Below are 17,257 nucleotides of genomic sequence, written 5' to 3'. Positions count from 1 at the left end.
ACACACACACACACACACACACACACACACACACACACACACACACACACACACACACAGTATGAAAGTAACATTATAAAAACTGATTAGTTTACAGTTGTGGCTTCATGGGCAATAGTCAAGTTTTTGTCAAAAATCATTCCCTCTGGACCCCCGACGGTGTGGCACATTTATTTTATGCTGCTCAATAAAAATATGAAAGCCGAACGAGAGGAAATTAATGCAGATTTTTTGTGATTTTCAATAAGAAATATAAAAATGGTGATTGTCCCCAAACATGGCTGCAGAGTCATGGATGGAAAATTCATTTTTGGTGTTAATTAGACGACGAATTCTGATTAATAAAGGGTTGTTTTTCAGTCTACAGCATCCTATTTAGGTTTTACAAGCTGCCAATGTAGCACAACTACCACGTAAATATAAAATAAAGGAGAATTTTTAAAAACATCCATGGTGGTTCTTCAAATATCAGCGTAAAGTGACAATTATGCGACTAAAATCAATGTGACTCAATGCACTGCCACTTTGATGATTCAGAGGGATTTTCCTATAAAACCACTTGTATAAAAGTTCAAATATTATTAAATATGAAATGTTATTATCATCACTCTAAAGGACCATGCAGTTTGACTTCACAGGAGTTGTGTACACATATCTTAAAATACGATAGAAACTTGTTATTAGAACTCTTTTATGAGTCATTTCTCTTCATCTTAAAAAGTTCAGGTAACACTTTAGATTAAGGTACACATATTCACCGTCATCTAGTGGTTCATTTACACATTAGAGTCAAACTACTAGCTTATTGGTTATGAACAAGACTTCACTTTAAAATAGGGAACTTATTCTGAGTTAGAAAAACCTCATTTTGAGTTACTTTGACACAATTAACACTTTTAGTTTCATGTCTTGTTACATAAGAATACACCATATTTGTTAGGTGTTATTATGAGAGTTATTAGGCCCATATTGAGCGGAGCATATTAAGACCCAAACTCATGTACAACAACGTCCTTACTTACAATAAATAAGCACTAATTAGAGGGTTATTGAGGACAAACTCTTAACTAATGGCCTAGTACTTGTAGAATATGGTCATGTAGAACAAGGCCTGTTTTATAATGACTAATACAGAGCCAATGAGCTGCTAATATGCATGTTGATGAACAACTACTTGATGGTGAATATGTGTACCTTAAAATAAAGTGTTACCAAAGTTCATATTTTTCCACTTGGCTTGTATTCTCCTCACAGTCCTTCGCTGTGTTTCTGTGTGAAATATCTCCAGAAGTAGACGTTGCTACTGGACCTGGAAGACGTTGATTTTGCTCGTGTTCTTCAGCGTTTGTCTCCTGTTGCAGAACCAAACTCTCACCACCTCTCGATCGTAGTTCAGCTCTCGAGCCATTTCCGTGATCTCTTGTCCCGTCGGCAGCGCGTTCTTGTCAAAGTATGAGTTCAGGACTTCGATGGCCTGCGGCGTGAAGCTCGTGCGCCGCTTTCGTTTTTTGGACGGTTCTCCGCCGACGAACTCCATGAGGTTCTGCTGTCCCTTCTGGTTCCAGTGCTCCGCCTCGGCCAGCCACTTCTCCAGAACCGGCTTCAGCTTCTGGGCGCTCTTAGGGGTGATGTCCAGCTTTTCAAACCTGCGGAGCAAAAGATATTCAGCAGGATATATATATATATTACTGTAATTAAATCAGCTTTAATCTAACAATACATCATTTTTGTTTTTTTCTATCTCTAACTATAAATCTCTTAGAAGTTAGTGTTTGATTATAATCCCCATTTATATGATTTTAATTTTTTTTTTTTTATGTACTTGTATTTTGGTTTAGTTTAACATTTTTTACCACCCACCTCCTTTTTTTATTACTTTTATTCTTTTCTTTACGTAAAATCACCCTTTTTTTAGCCAGTTTTTGTGAAAAGGTCCAATGAAATGTCACCTAGTGGCGACCTTTGTAGTCAAGGGATTTTAAAAGACTACAATACCCACAGTGCCAGCTTTTAAGAGACATAAAAAGCTGTTGAGACATGGTTTTTTAAAAGTTAAATTATATAACATAAAAAAGAAAGAAAGATGATGTCATTGCGTTTATCATTTTATTTGGGTGTTGCCTCTTCTGTCTGGGTTTGTTTGACTAATGTAAAGGCCTTTATTCTCTTGTGAATGTGTGATGGAAGAATTATTTTTGAATGTGTGATTAGCACAAGTTTCATGAACATCAGGCCGGATTCAACATTTTGTATTCAGGATTTGATGTCTGATGTGAAAACTGTGATTCAGACGGTTTTTTTGGGCCCATTCTCCAACATGTCACCCAGTTTCATGAACATCAAGCTTGTAGTTTCTCTGTAATCTTGCTAAGAGACAAACCAACCAACAAACAGCACCATAACCATAACCTCCATGGCTTTGATTCACAATTATAACACGTAAAGGCCCGGACACACCAAACTGACACCAAAGAACACGTCCCGACGGACCCGACTGTTGTGTCGCCTCACGTCTCCTGCGTCTTGGCCAGTCGCACTGGAACACACCGCAAAGACTTCAGCCGACGGCCAATTAGCACGTGCATGCGTGAGTGGCAATAACTCTCCTTACCAGCAGGCGGCGGTAGTGTGTATTCGTCATTCAAAAGAGGCAACAACCGGAACACAGACTGCGTGTGTGTTCCATTTTCACTCTACAGCGAGAAGCTCATGGGGCTTTCCCAAACCTGTGTCGAGAGCTGGAGTTCAATGAAATCTCACATTTGCCTTCTTGCCGTTTGTTTGGGTCCCTCACTTCCGTTTCGCTTCCCATGCACTGATTCGCTAAGCTGAACAGCCAATCAGAGTGATTTCTTTTGACCGACAGCTTTTGGCCGACTGCCCACCGATTCGACATGTGGAATCGGTGGGTTTTCGGCCGAAAAGGCGTCGGCACGGCTCTGATTTTGAGCGTCGGCCAAAATCGTCTTGGTGTGTCCGGTTCCTTTAGAAATCCACTTCTTGCACAGCCTGACACTCAGCAAGTTGATTTGTCTGCAGCTTTTTAAATCCATGCACAAATCGCAGGAACGTTCGCTTTTATAACTTTATCCCGCCAAATGTTTTGCTTTATTTCTTTGCCTCTAAGTGAGTGCACCTGCAGAGTTCTTGAGAAATAGTTTCCTGCCAAAGCCAACCAGATCAAGTTGTCAAATGGAGAAGAAACCCCGCTCTCGTAGATAAAGTCGACGTCCAAATCCACTTTCTTCCCAGCCTGACACTTCAGCAAGTTGATTTGTCTCCAGCTTTTTAAATCCATGCTCCAAACGCAGGAATATGTGCTTTCAAATCTTTATCTCCACAACTTTATTTCTTTGCATTTTTGTGAGTGCACCTGCAGAGTTCTCGAGACATAGTTTCCTGCCAAAGCCAACCAGATAAAGTTGTCAAATGGAGAAGAAACCACCCTCTCGTAGATAATGCAGACGTCCAAACACATGCATCAGGATCAGAGGAAGATGTGGAATCTCCTGCTGATGCTCTTGGCCTGGATTTAAGATCAGAAAGGAGTTCTTCTGGACTCTCAAGCCGGAGAACGGAGAGTCTGGCTCTGCTTTTTAAAGATGGAAACACCTCACTGTACTCCCTGATCTGTTGTCCGTGCTTTCGTGTGTTAAAGCCAGGAGAACATGGAACAAACTAGGCTTCTCTCTTTCTTCAAGCAAGTGACATACGCTTTTTATTAAATTATATATATATTTATTTAATAATTGAATTTTACGATGGAGGAAATCTGTCAAAATTAAGCACAGATTTAAACTTTTTTTATTACATTTTTATGACTATTCGGCGATGTAAAAAATTTAGGTCGAGGTATGATAATAATAATAATAATAATAATAATAATAATAATAATAATAACAACAAAGCTTTATTTATATAGCACTTTTCATACAACACGTGGAGCTCAACGTGCTTTAAAGAATGACACAAGTTAAAAACACACAACAAGAAACTCCCCTCAGATTATTTGTTAAGAACTTTAAAAGGTCCATGCAGCAAAATATAACATGTAATCAGGTTGAGAGACACCAGGAGGGGAAAGGTATGATAATAACAATAAATAATGGTTTCTCTCTGACAGACACGAGGCAACTGAGTCGATGCAACATCTTAAAACGGACAAGTCAAATCAAGCAATCTGATTGGTTCTTAGCCGTGATATAATGAGCATATACCACGGGTAGAATTGTAGTTACTTTTCACAACAAGTCAGTATCCCTCCGCGTCTGAGAAAAGCTACAACTGTTAAATTACGTCCGTTACGAAACTAACTAACTAACAAAGCTTAAGATGGAAACATGTAAAGGATAATGTGCACCAAGGACTTATTGACCGTTGTTAAGGACGCTCACATCTGCAGAAAGAAGTCCGGTCGATTTAACTGTTGGGCTGAAAGCAAACTGCATGCATGCATGCAGCTAAGGGGGTTGTCGACCCACAACCCCCTGTCGTGAGCTATTGCTTAAATATAAAATATAAAAACCCATAAAACAGCGAGAACATATCGATACAACAGAAATACAAAATCAAAAGATTAAGACCTATAAAATAAATAAAACAATATAAAAACTAAGAGAACATTTGAAGTGGGGGGTTGCTAATCAAAAGCTAATCTAAAAAAGAGGGCGGATGATGAGCTGGTGGTCTCCACATCACTTAGGACCTCCCTGGTGTCTTCAAAGTGACGGAGAAGGAATCGAAGCTTCTACTTCTGCTTCCTTTCCCACCAAACATTTCATTTTTCCTCGACTGTCACCGTTCCCAAAACCTTTGCTTCCCTTGGTCCACGCGATCCAGCGATCCATCAGGACTCCTGGGGGACTCTTTGTTTGGTCAGGACGCCGATGGAAGTGAACCTTCTGTTGCCGAAGCCATTAAGACCACAGCAGGCGCAGAGAAATGATCCGCTCGTGTCACTCCGCGTCAGAAACTCAGAGCGTCCGTCCGTCCAAGGTCTTTGAACTCAAGATAGATAGATGGATGGATCTGTCGAGAGTCCGTGGGGCGTCAGGTTGCTCCTGGATTGATGGAGAGCGCCGGGTTGTTATCTGAAGATGAGGCGAGGAAAGGATGAAGGTGACGAGGGAGTGATGAGGCCAATCAGAAGATGATGCTGCTCGGATTGCTAGAAAACACAGCGTGTCGTAATTGCATTTCCTGATGATTTGTTTTGGGGCAAAATGTTGGATTCATGTGCTGAAGACAAGCTGGCATTTTGTTCTTGGAGCCCCCCTGTGGAGCCCCCCTGCTGTGCCAATGCATTTGTCTCATTGAAGTGAATGAGGCACTGTTTCTTTTGACGCTGTGCTAATTAAGCTACCCTTAAGCTTGATCTGAAGTGCTTGTTGTGCTGACTACCTCGCAGTAAAGACTGTTTGAAAGTGTTTTACTTGCACCGATATTTAAACGATTAGCACTGCTCATTTTGAGTGTTCAGAAAGCTTTGATATGTGGAAAGAAAAAGCTTAAACCCAACCCTGAGATTAGGCAGAGCTCTTGGTTTCCTTTTTCATAAGATCTTAGCATTGATTTCATAACTGACTTAATAAAGACTATTTGAAAGTGTGTTTTACTGCAGCAATATTTAAACGATTTTTCTCCAAATTAAGAAAATCAAGTACAGTTTTTCACTATTTTATGACAATTTGAAGGCCAAAAAATGTATCGAAAATTTAAAAAAGAATATTGATAATTACTCAATATCAGATTTAGTTCTCACTATATCACAACAATGGTCACTCATGAGTCTTCCTCACAGTTTTCACTATTTTAAAACATATTTAAGGCGAATCTAAAATGGAAGAAATAATTATTTGTGGTGTCCGTGTTTATAAGATCTAAGCATTGATTTCATAACCCTTCCTCTCCCATGACTCAGCGTCCTCTCTGCACATTGCCTCCTCCTCCTCTTCCTCTCTTTGTCCCTGACAGAGATTGAACACCTCCACCTTGCGTGTCTCGGCCCTCAGACTAAACACACTCCTCTGGTGTTGACGGTGTAGCGGCGGCCTCTAACGATACCAAACTTATCTCATTAGAAAAATAATGATTTCACTGGCTGCCATTCCCACAGATAGCCTCAGTATTTGTCTTGAGCTCTCCAAGCGAGCTGCCTGTCGTATATCACCGTGGAGATTTATGGCTGTTTATCTCCAGCCAATACCCCCAACACCCCTCCAACAGATGGGCTGGAGCTATTTACTCAGGGAGAGAAAAGATCCCAAACCGAATAAATCTAACAAACAAAAGGTAATCACGCGGGAGGTCGTTGTGATTACAATTTATTGGTCATGGGGGAAAATGGAGATTGATCTGAGGTTTCCGTTCTTATCTTAATTACTTTTTTCCGCCGCGTGGTCGAATGCAGACGTATAAAAAACGAGAGTCCCCTGATATGACTTATGTTTATTAACGGTGAAAGCATTCCTTCAGACGTCATGTTGTAAAGGGATGTCGCCTTAAATCTCTGTGAGTATATCCGGGCTCTAAATCTCCGGACTGTCAGATCTTCACAGGAAGAAAAAGCTCATTGCATCATAAATTGTCTGCTCGGGGCTTAAGGGGTGATTTCTGAGTCTCTGGAGAAAGGCTTTTTGGGTATTAACCCTACGTTATCCTCGTTTTTCAAACCACTCGCTCCATATTGTTGCACATTTCTCACTACCTGTGCGCTTTGTTTTTCTACATTTGATGGATACAAACCAGACTTTGACCCTTGCACCTGTCGCTCGTAAATTATGACTCCTGGTTTATGTTACTCATAATCTGAAGTTAAACACTTTGAAAATGATTTTTGGACGTTGGCACGCAGGTGATGGACATTCCTCGGAGACACATCGAGACGCCATGCGGAGGGATTCATATTTTCTCAGGATTAAAGCCTGATGGATGTTTTTCCTGCACATTAAGCTGAACACACACCGTTACTCACACGGAGACGGCTCTGTCTGAGGGTTTCATTCTGCAGTGTTTGATCAAATATCTAAATGAATGTTGATTCAAAAATTCAATAAAAGGAATCATTTTCAAATGCTACACGTTTAAATCAATCAATTATTAGTGTATAAGATATCAAATGTGACTTACTTCACACAGAAAACCAATTCAAAATACCAAGTAGGAAACCCTTTTATTCATTGTTATATTATTTAAACAGTATATATTAAACTGATGTTTGTTAAGCTAAGAATGTGGACATTTCCCACTTTTTCACTACATTTTTATTGGCAAATAATCAATCGACAATAGAGATTTGTTTTAGTTGCCGCCCTGATTTGAACACAATACTAGATTTAGTCATTTTTATATTACAATTCATGAGTGAGAAGTAGGAAAAAACATTTATTTTGTCCAAATTAAGAAAATTAAGCTCAGTTTTCACTATTTTATGACATTTTGAAGGCAAAAAGATTATTCCAAAATGGAAAAAAGTGTTAGTTGCAGCCCTGAGTATCACTCAATACCAGATTCAGTTCTTACTATATCACAACAATGATCACTCATGGGTGTTTCTCAAACTTTTAACTATTTCATGACATTTTTAAGGTCAAAAGCTGAATCTAAAATGGAAGAAATGATTAGTTTTGGCCCTTATTATCACACAAACATAGACCAGACACTAAATGCAAATGGCCGCTCGTGATGGTTTAACAGTGACAGGGTGAACATCTGGAGCTCATCTCCACACAGAGGATGACCAGCGTGTGCAGCCTTAACACAATACCAGATTTAGTTATTTTTATATTACAATAGTGATCACTCATGAGTGAGAAGTTGGAAAAAACATTTATTTTGTCCAAATTAAGAAAATAAGGCACAGTTTTTCTCTATTTAGTGACATTTTGAAGGCAAAAGATGAATCTGAAATGGAAAAAATGATTAGCTTTGGCCCTGATTATCACTCAATACCAGATGCAGACCAGACACTAAATGCAAATGGTCGCTCGTGATGGTTTAACAGTGACAGGCTGAACATCTGGAGCTAATCTCCAATGTGTGCAGCCTGGAGAGGATCAGCTCCGTGTTGCCCCTCTTCTCTGGAAGGAGCCCTCGAGTGTTTCTGCTCGTGACATGAATTGTTGAGTTGTGTTTCTGGTGGCGATGGTTCTCCTCACCGCAGGACTCGATCAACACTCTGCAGCGACACTGTGTGTGTGTGTGTGTGTGTGTGTGTGTGTGTGTGTGTGTGTGTGTGTGTGTGTGTGTGTGTGTGTGTGTGTGTGTGTGTGTGTGTGTGTGTGTGTGTGTGGGGGGCAGCGTTATTATGATTGCAGGAAGGAAATGACATCATGGCGATTCTGAAGGAGGGCACAACGCTAGAGTGAATAGTAGAGGCTTCACTTCTTACTAAATAAATGTTTATTACGTTATCAAACAACATTGCTGAATGTGACAAACCGTTGCTTCTTAGGCAAACGGACAACATTTAACAGTTTTTGGGGCATTTTTAACAACTATTGTGCAGAAAAGATAACTTTTAGACGTTATCAGCTTTATAATAACATTGCCATCACATGTTGACATCAATGTTCATGCAGAACAGGTTTTACTCACTGATAACGTCTATTATTTTTGGTGAAATAAAGGCAAATACACTTTACGTTGCTATTTAATGGATGTTTTTGAGTTTTTAAATGACATGGCTCGTCGGGATTAGGAACTAAATGTGGCACAAATGAGCAAATTCAAATTTCCTTGATACTTTGAGGCTAAAAAGTGTGATTTCCGCACAGAAAGCTTCACTTCTTATCCACAAATCCAGTATAATAGGAATGAAATGTGCATTCGGTAAACAACTAACATCGCTGGCCATGACACACTGATGTATTTTAACAAGCACACACACTTTACTCTCTGTTCTGCAGCTTGCACATATTTTTGTGGCATTTTTATCATTCACTTAACTACATTATGTGCAAATAAGATATTGTTATAACCAGCTCCCTAATTACAATGAGGGCATATTCTGACATACATTTCATATGCAAAACAGGGTTTACTATATGATGTCATGTTATATTTTGGTAATATACATGCGAACATACTCTACGTTGCCTTTAGATGATGGTCTATCAGTCAGTAATTCAGTAATCCTCCTCTACGTGAAGTCGGGGTCAATTTGAAAGAAAGCTAGTATAACTCATTACACCATTAACACTTCCCTTGTTTATTTTCACTCACTCAGCGGGTTACCCGGATTATTCTGCGTGTTGTGTTACCTTTATGATTTATGGACCTGCTGCTATTTGTGTAGCTGTGATATTCACAGATGTCACTCACAGACTGAGGGCAGGAAAATGCAAGAGAAACATAAAGTGGAAATGTTAACCCAATAACGAAAGATAAACAGTCCGCGCCGAGGAGCCAAAGACAACACGGGGCGGAGGGAAAGTGTCCTGCTGGCATCAGGTTTCCCAGAGTAAGTGTTATTTGAAAAGCAGCTGAAGGGTGACACTCACTCTCCTCCCTCCACCATCTGTTGTTCCCTCTCTTCTCAGGCGGCTCTAAGTGCCTTGAAACAGCTGTCGGAGCAGGGGTTGGACCCGGTGGACGGAGCCATCAAGGTACGGTAGGAGCACCGTGTCAAACACACACACACACACACACACACACACTGAAAAAACCTAAACAAATGACATGTTGGATTTAAGCAGCTAGATTTAAAACGCTATGCTTGAATCTCAAAGCTCTCCAATTAGAGTTAGTATTCCTGTACAAAATGTACTCAAACCAATTAAGAAGGATGTTTTTAATTAATCAAATTGTGCTGCTGCTGCCACAAGGAATCATGGGACGTCCTTTCCTCCCTTCCTTTCCAGTGTTCCCTATGCTTAAGGAGCTAGGAAAGGAAGCATTGAAGCTCCTTTCCTTAGCATTTAGACACTTAAATCCTTCCCTCAGTGAGGTACACTTCTACCGGAAAACACGTCCATCAGCCAATCACTGAGGACAGATGTGTGTGTGCCAATCTGGCATTTTGCAAATCCTCAGCGCTGCAGGCTGCCCCATCATCACCCATCTACACACACACACACACACACACACACACACACACACACACACACACACACACACACACACACACACGTCCAACATTTCCGCTCGACATTTCCCCTCCCAGTAGGCGTTCATATTTACATGCTCTGCTCTCCCCTTGGTGTCAGTTCTTTGCATGATGGCTATCAGAGAGAGGGCTTTCTCCATCACACACACACACACACACACACACACACACACACACACACACACACACACACACACACACACACACACACACACACACACACACACTCACTCTCACATGGGGAAGGAAGGAGGAAGACTGCGGTTTCTTTTGGAAACTGAGGAGGAAATCGCTGTCAAACATTTAGAGTATTTTCATGGTAGGAGTGTCCTGGGAAAAAACGTGTAGGCAGTATTTCCTTCTGTGTTCTCTTTGAGAGACAAATGTTATAATAACTTCATTTGAGTCACTATAATATGTCAGCAATTACACTTTAACCTGAGCTGTTAACTTCTCCAGACCGTCTCTTCATTTCACTATGCTGTCAACACCTTTTTAATCAATTAATACATATGGAAGATTGTATAAATAGACATTTAATATAGTAAGTGTTTAAACTGTTTGACTGATAGAGATCATGCAATGTTATTATTTGTATTGATTGTTATGAACCTGTCTGAGGACCACAGATGGAAATTAGCTATTAGCTATAATCTGGCATATTGCATCTCTTCTCTTTGCTGAGATTNGGAGTTTTTCTGCATGATAAACTGGTGTGCAAGATCAAAACCCTCAAAGTGCACCCAATGTAGCGGAGTAAAACTGCTAACAGAAAACACCTCCCCAAACGCCTCGTTGGTGAAACAGTCATTTACATAGAACGTCATCATCACATTTGATTCTTCCGGGTACGTGCTTACGAAAGACACGTACCGGAACTAATGGGCATCACGATGGGCCGTTAACGTTTCGTCCGCGGAGCCGTTACGTTAAGCCCCCGACTGAATTGGATCACAAATTGACCCAATCCACACCACACAACACAACACACACGCAGTGCAAGGCAGCCCTGCTGATCTCTCCTCCCTGGCTGCAGGCTGATAACAGACAGTCCTGGCTGTGCAAAATTCTCTCTGCAGACCATCTCCAGCGTTTATCAAACTATAAACCTTTTCTTACTCAATATCAAGCACACACTTATTGGTTTTCTATTATCGGCTGTGCTTTGTGAATGTTCAGTTGAGGTTTGGCCTGTGTTTGGCTGTGTATCGCTAAACAGGAAAATCACGGAGGGGGGAGAGCTGCAAGCGAGCCGTTTTAGTGGAAAAGTGAATACTGCTGAATTAACACATACTTTACAGAGATGCTTGATTATGCGAAAAACCAAATGTGAAGTTTGGAAAATTGCACAGAGTATTTCCTATTTATAGTATACCTCAACAATGGAATTATGATCAGTGGAAAGAGCCAATGACAATTGACCTTTAATTCTGATATTAGGAAAAGTCATATTACTGATATATCCAAATTCAAAAATACAAACAGTATTTAGACAGACAGAAAATAACAAAATTCCAATAACACCTGACTGAAATAAAACCTGCCTATCAGATCTGCTTAAACACGCCCATTTGCTGACCCGGCAACATATGAAACAGAAATTTAAACACACCATGACATAAAAAAATAAAACAAACCCCATGTGAAATTCCCCAAACATAACCTCACCCCTCACCTTGCTCAAAGCGATTGAGCATCCATTTCCTCCATAAAGATACTCAGATCATGGAGCTATCTGGATCCACAAAAAAAATGAGGACAGATAAAATCTCCACAAAACAATTCCACTAAAGTTAACAAAGGATGAATAAAAACAAAAAAACTTTTTCTATTAAAAATATTTCCACTATTAACTTTGTCGATGTTTTCATTCACTAGGCAGCAAGGTATTTAAAGCTCTTAAAATAAATGATTCATAAGTAAACACCAAGTGTAGCTGCCATTGTTAGGATCTAAAATGTGGATTATTAATTTGTTTTATATCTAATGAAAATTATATAAAATGTGATTTTGGGAGTGTAAAGACATAACTTAGATTTAACCGTTCAAGGACAGCACTTATTCTTAACAGTGTCAATAACAGAAAACACACTTCTTCAAAAGCGTAATGTAATACCTGTAAACAGATATACCAGTGTATAGCCTGCACATCCTACATAAATATTAATACTGCTAAATACTGCAAAGCCAAAACTTTACTTTGACAGTGTATTATATAGTAGATTTAGCCCTTTTACAGTAACAAGTAATATACTAGTGTAGGCCATTCTTTATGGTAATCTCACCAGGTGCTTTCACAGAACTGTTCAATCTCTGGGCCTCTCCTGGATCTTTTTCAGGAACGTGTGTACATCCGTAGGAGAAGTGAAGAGGTGAGAGTTGCCGTCATGTGTCACTCGGAAAGAGGATGGATATTCTATTCATAACGCAGACCCATGTCTCTGCACCTCGTTTTAGCTCCATCGTAGGCTCTGCGCTTTTTATCCCTCTCCTTGGCGACGTCATGGAAAAACATGATATGATTTTTGTCAAAGTGGATTTCACCCTTTTCATATGCAGCCGACATCACTTTGGTTTTGTCCTTGTAGTTTAAGAACTTAATCATAAGTGCTCGAGGCGGTGCGTTTGGCTTCGGTCTGCCAGATGGAACTCTGTGCGCCCTTTCAATAGCGAGCGGTGCTGCAAACGAACCGCCACCCAGAATTTCAGGGATCGTTTTTTTCCAGAAAGGTGCATGCATCCTTCCCTTCAGCGTTTTCGGGCGAGCCTATCAGTCGCACATTAGATCTGCGTCTACGATTTTCCAGATCTTCCATTTTCGCCTCCAAACTTTCCACCTGTTGTCTCAGATGTTTCGTTGTTTTATTCAGCGCTGAGGCATCGTCTTCCACCGCTCCAAGCCGCTCCTCAGCCTCCGTTAATTGGCCAGAGTATTGTTTTAGTTTGCCTTCGATAGATTGTATTGAGTGTATCACCGTATTACATTTTGATGCAAAGTCTTCCTTCAGGTCTTTCTTTAAATTGTTGATTGCACTCAGAATTGAGGATTTATCCTGCGACAGCTCTTCTCCCGCCTCGTGTTCCATGGCCAGGCCAGGTTGAGACAGCGTTGGCCAATCTTCTTCGGATAAAGTTTCCAAAACGTTGTCCTTTTTAGTTGTTTTCTTGCGTGGAGGCATTAGGAACACCGTTATGATTGTGTAAATTGCGTTTTCCTTTTACCTCCCACGTTCAAAATAGTTAATTTACAATATTAGGGCAGAGCGACGACTGAACTACGTCTAATCAACACCGCGCCATAACCGGAAGTCTTTATCGATGATTTCTAAATTCAAAAGATGAAACTCATGAGAGAGATGCATGGTACTGTATGAAATCCAAAGGGAGACCCTGCAGAGACCCTTTGGATTACTGTATTGTGGTGTGGTTAAACACAAATATGTACGTCATGCCTTTGAAACACAGAGGAACATATGAGGGTAGAAACCAACTCGCGTACAGTAGCTTATTTTCCAGGGGTATTATGTTTCAGTTTTTTTGAATTATTTGTATTAATCTAACAATGCTTGAGCACTGTATTTAAAATGAACCAATGCCAGTGCTGTGAAAGTTGTAGTTGTTGTCTTCATATATAGTCACCCAGCTTACCTTTGTAAGCTGACATTAAGATAAAAAAAAAAACAGTTCATCTATCTATATGGATCTGTATGACCTGCAAGAGTTTCATATCCCCAAGAATAACACAGAAAACGTTTTCATGTGGACAAAAAGGACAAAACTGGTGTTAGCAGTAATCAGTAGAAGTGTTGGACGACCCTTTGCTTCCTGAAGGGTCTACATTCCCGTTAACAGCCCCCAAAGCCCTGCATATTATCACTGGAGAGGAGACCAAACACATCCTCCATCCAGTGATGTTGTGTCAGAAACCCCCTCCCACTGTTTTGTCGATCACATCTACACCCATTGTGTGTGCTGTATTGACCCGCCGAGGCATCAACTGGGTGCTTATAAAGCCTGCATTAGTCTGGAGTGTGTCTTCTGAGCGGACTGAAGACCGCTCTGTCACTTTGTTCACTGACTTTGAGGACGTGTCTTCTTCTTCGCTGTGAGTTCAACGTGTAATAAGGCTGTCTGTTACTGAAATGCAGTAAAAACACCTCAGTTCATGTGGAAAAAAACCATGTGTCCGTGTCTTCTTACTTTCTCCTTCTGCAGGTGTAGAGCTAATTTAACACATGTTCTGAAACCAAAATAACATTCCATTTGGTGCCCACCATCTGTTGAAAACTTGAAAACCGTGATAGACTACATGTACCATGATGCATTGCAATCCAGATACTGGCGCCAAGACAGAAAATGGTAAAGCCAATTGCTCCTTTACTTTTGCAGGTAATGAAATAATAAGATGGAAGCACTCGAGTGGAAACCAGCGTGAACAAAACGGTTCAAGCTTTATTATTATTTTACACACCTTTCATAATAAAAGCCCAATTTAAATTCACGAAGAAGCAACTACAAAAAAAACGGCTTAGAAAATGTGTTTCTTTGTGTCTGAAGAAACAGGCCATTAGCACCGTTTGCTAAGTGCATAGCTTGAACTAAAGTAACATTTAACTAAGTGAAAGTGGTGCCTGCCCCCCGACTATCTTTTGAAAACTTGTGATAAACTGTTGGAGCCTACATGTACCAGAATGCATTGCACCCCAGACACTGACAAACAAACTAATTTCGTAAAATGTAGTTTTTGCATTGAATTACAAATATGTTTCTGAACTTAAAAACTCTGTAAAATAAGACTCAAAATAAAAGCCCAATTTAAATTTGCTCGGCAAGAAGCAACTCAACCAAATTTAGAATATATGTTCTGGTTCTTTCAACCACATCGAAAGGCCTTTAGCACTCAATTAAGCTTTTAATAAAGTTTGGGACGTTCATTAGGTGGTGCATTCAAAGGCTCTGGGAAAAGGGGAACTTGAGTTCAGATCGTTTTGTTAAATTAACCCAATGTTTTCATCCAGAATCAGTAAAGTTTCTGCACCTGACTCAAATCCTGCGGCACTGAGAGTTCTAAGAAACAAAAGAGAAATCTCAGACTAACATTTACTGCACTGTTAAATGTGTGCTACTGCATTCATTAGAACATAACGACTAATACAAGTTCATAAGCACATTAAAACAAATTGGGAAGGTGCGCTCCAAAAAAGAACATGCACTAAAGATTTTTATAGTGTGTTGTTATTCCAGCTCTCTTTAAAACACGGTTTCATTCCTTGCTTCATCCAACGATGACGTGTAGTGTATGAAAACCTGAGCTCTCAGAAAGTATCCCACGTCTCAGAGGATTTACGATATTGTTTCCACCGCCAGATCCTGTGAAGACTTAGAAACAATATGACATTAATCCCTCTGTCTTTTCTCCCGGCTTCCTGCAGAGAACCTCTAAGACATATTGTTAATAAAAGGGATACTGTCATTTCTTAGTGTTTTTTAGCAAATGTCATTCGGTTCGGAGTAATCTTACATTTCCTGCAGACGTTTTGAAACCGTGTATTGATGCATTTGACTATTTAGGTTTAGTAAGTCACTACAGAACAGTTCCACAGCTTTAAAATGATCGTTTGTAACTCGAAGACACAGAAAAGTCGAGGTGAAGTGAAGAACACGAGGCAGCAGAACAAACCACATGTTTCCAGGTAACAAGAGGTGAGTAATTGGTATGAAATGGTCTTTTCTTTGGGGGGTGACGTGTTCCTTAAATATGTTTCAACAACTCCAGACTTTCCAAGAACAAAGATGTGATGTTGTTGTTCTCAAGATAGAGCTTTAGCAAATGGAGTAAATTGTGCATTTCCTGCAGACTGTTTTAAACTAATTATGAATATTTAAGTTTACTCACTCATGCTGAACAGTTTCACAGTTTAGTTACGTTATCTCCTAAATGGCCTCCTTTTTGGATTCGTCCTCAAACGTGAACATAGCATGAGTATTTAATATACAAATGGTCCTTGTTGGGATAAAGTAGTCCTTAAATATGCCTCCATGCAGCCCAAAAACTCTGACTTTCTGCGGACGAAGATGCATTCTGTGTCGTTTTCCACTCGAGTTGAATCACAAATGACTTCCTTAAATGTAATCTACACTGGAAAGAGGAAGAGCGAAGTGTGTTTTCCTCACAGAGACTTTAACTTTATGACTCAGCTGATTGTTTGCACCTTTATCTGCCACGTGCTCGTGTTGCATCACCTGTACACACATCCTTTACCCAAGTAGAAGTACAGATACTCGTGTTTAAAAATACTCTGGTGAAAGTAGAAGTACTGACTAAACTTCTTTACTCAAGTCAAAGTAAAGAACTTTGAAATGTACTTCAGTAAAAAGTACCCATAACTAGCAGCTGTTTTAAAGAGTACCTGACCTCCCTTTATATTAATAGAACAATAATGTCATTGTTAGCTAATGAATGTTTCCATGCTGAACAACGGCAACATGACAACGTTTTCATTGGTCCCTCTTCTTTAGAGAAGACCAGGAAATGATGGATACACGGATCGTGTTCAAATCAATAGGCACGCAATGACTCTAAATAATAATGATCACGCCACCAAACACACATTCAAACTAAAGGAACCAGCCTGTTTGGGAAATGAGAGAAGTAGAAAGTACAGATATTTGAGTTCAAAATGTAAGAAGTAGAAAGTACAGGTATTTGTGTTCAACATGTAAGAAGTAGAAAGTACAGGTATTTGTGTTCAACATGTAAGAAGTAGAAAGTACAGGTATTTGTGTTCAACATGTAAGAAGTAGAAAGTACAGGTATTTGTGTTCAACATGGTAAGAAGTCAAAGTAAAAAGTCTTAAGTACAGTAACTAAGTATTTGTACTCCACTTCTTCCACCTCTGGTCATTAGTGAGATGAATGAGCGTCCAACTCTCTGACTAATGGACCGCAGCTACATCTGTTAGCCATTGAGAAACACCAAGGCTGTTCACACACATTATCAGATCTCTGATTCAGGATCTGTGCTGTATCTTCAGCAAAATATAACATGCGATCAGGTTGAGAGACACAAGGAGGGGAAAGGTATGATAATACAAATAAAATAAAGAATAGGTTTCTCTCCGACAGATAAGACACAAGACAACTGAGTCGAT

The 17,257-nt window shown here is 39.9% G+C and overlaps 1 protein-coding gene across 1 annotated transcript; it reads right to left on the bottom strand.

Annotated features, from left to right (window-relative positions):
• Positions 1-17: 17 nt before the first annotated feature.
• Positions 18-3,298, bottom strand: LOC104952111 (POU domain, class 6, transcription factor 1-like). The gene is made up of 2 exons (XM_010778866.1): positions 3,177-3,298; positions 18-1,688 (listed from the first exon to the last, which is right to left on the bottom strand). The coding sequence occupies exons 1-2, from the start codon at positions 3,296-3,298 to the stop codon at positions 1,301-1,303; spliced, it is 510 nt and encodes a 169-aa protein (XP_010777168.1). The 3' UTR covers positions 18-1,300.
• Between the last annotated feature and the right edge of the window lie 13,959 nt (positions 3,299-17,257).

Source organism: Notothenia coriiceps, unplaced genomic scaffold (assembly GCF_000735185.1).
Source record: "Notothenia coriiceps isolate Sejong01 unplaced genomic scaffold, NC01 NC01_scaffold00019542, whole genome shotgun sequence".
NCBI lineage: Eukaryota > Metazoa > Chordata > Actinopteri > Perciformes > Nototheniidae > Notothenia > Notothenia coriiceps.
Note: the sequence above shows the minus strand (reverse complement) of the source record. Positions and strands in the feature narration are given on the sequence as shown.

What these genes read in the sequence shown, in the direction of transcription:
- LOC104952111 (XM_010778866.1), bottom strand. Translation starts at nt 3,298, where the DNA reads ATGGATTTAAAAAGCTGGAGACAAATCAACTTGCTGAAGTGTCAGGCT. An exon ending in CCATTTGACAACTTGATCTG is followed by an intron (nt 1,689 to 3,176) that starts GTTGGCTTTGGC and finishes ATTTAATTACAG; the next exon opens with TAATATATATATATATCCTG.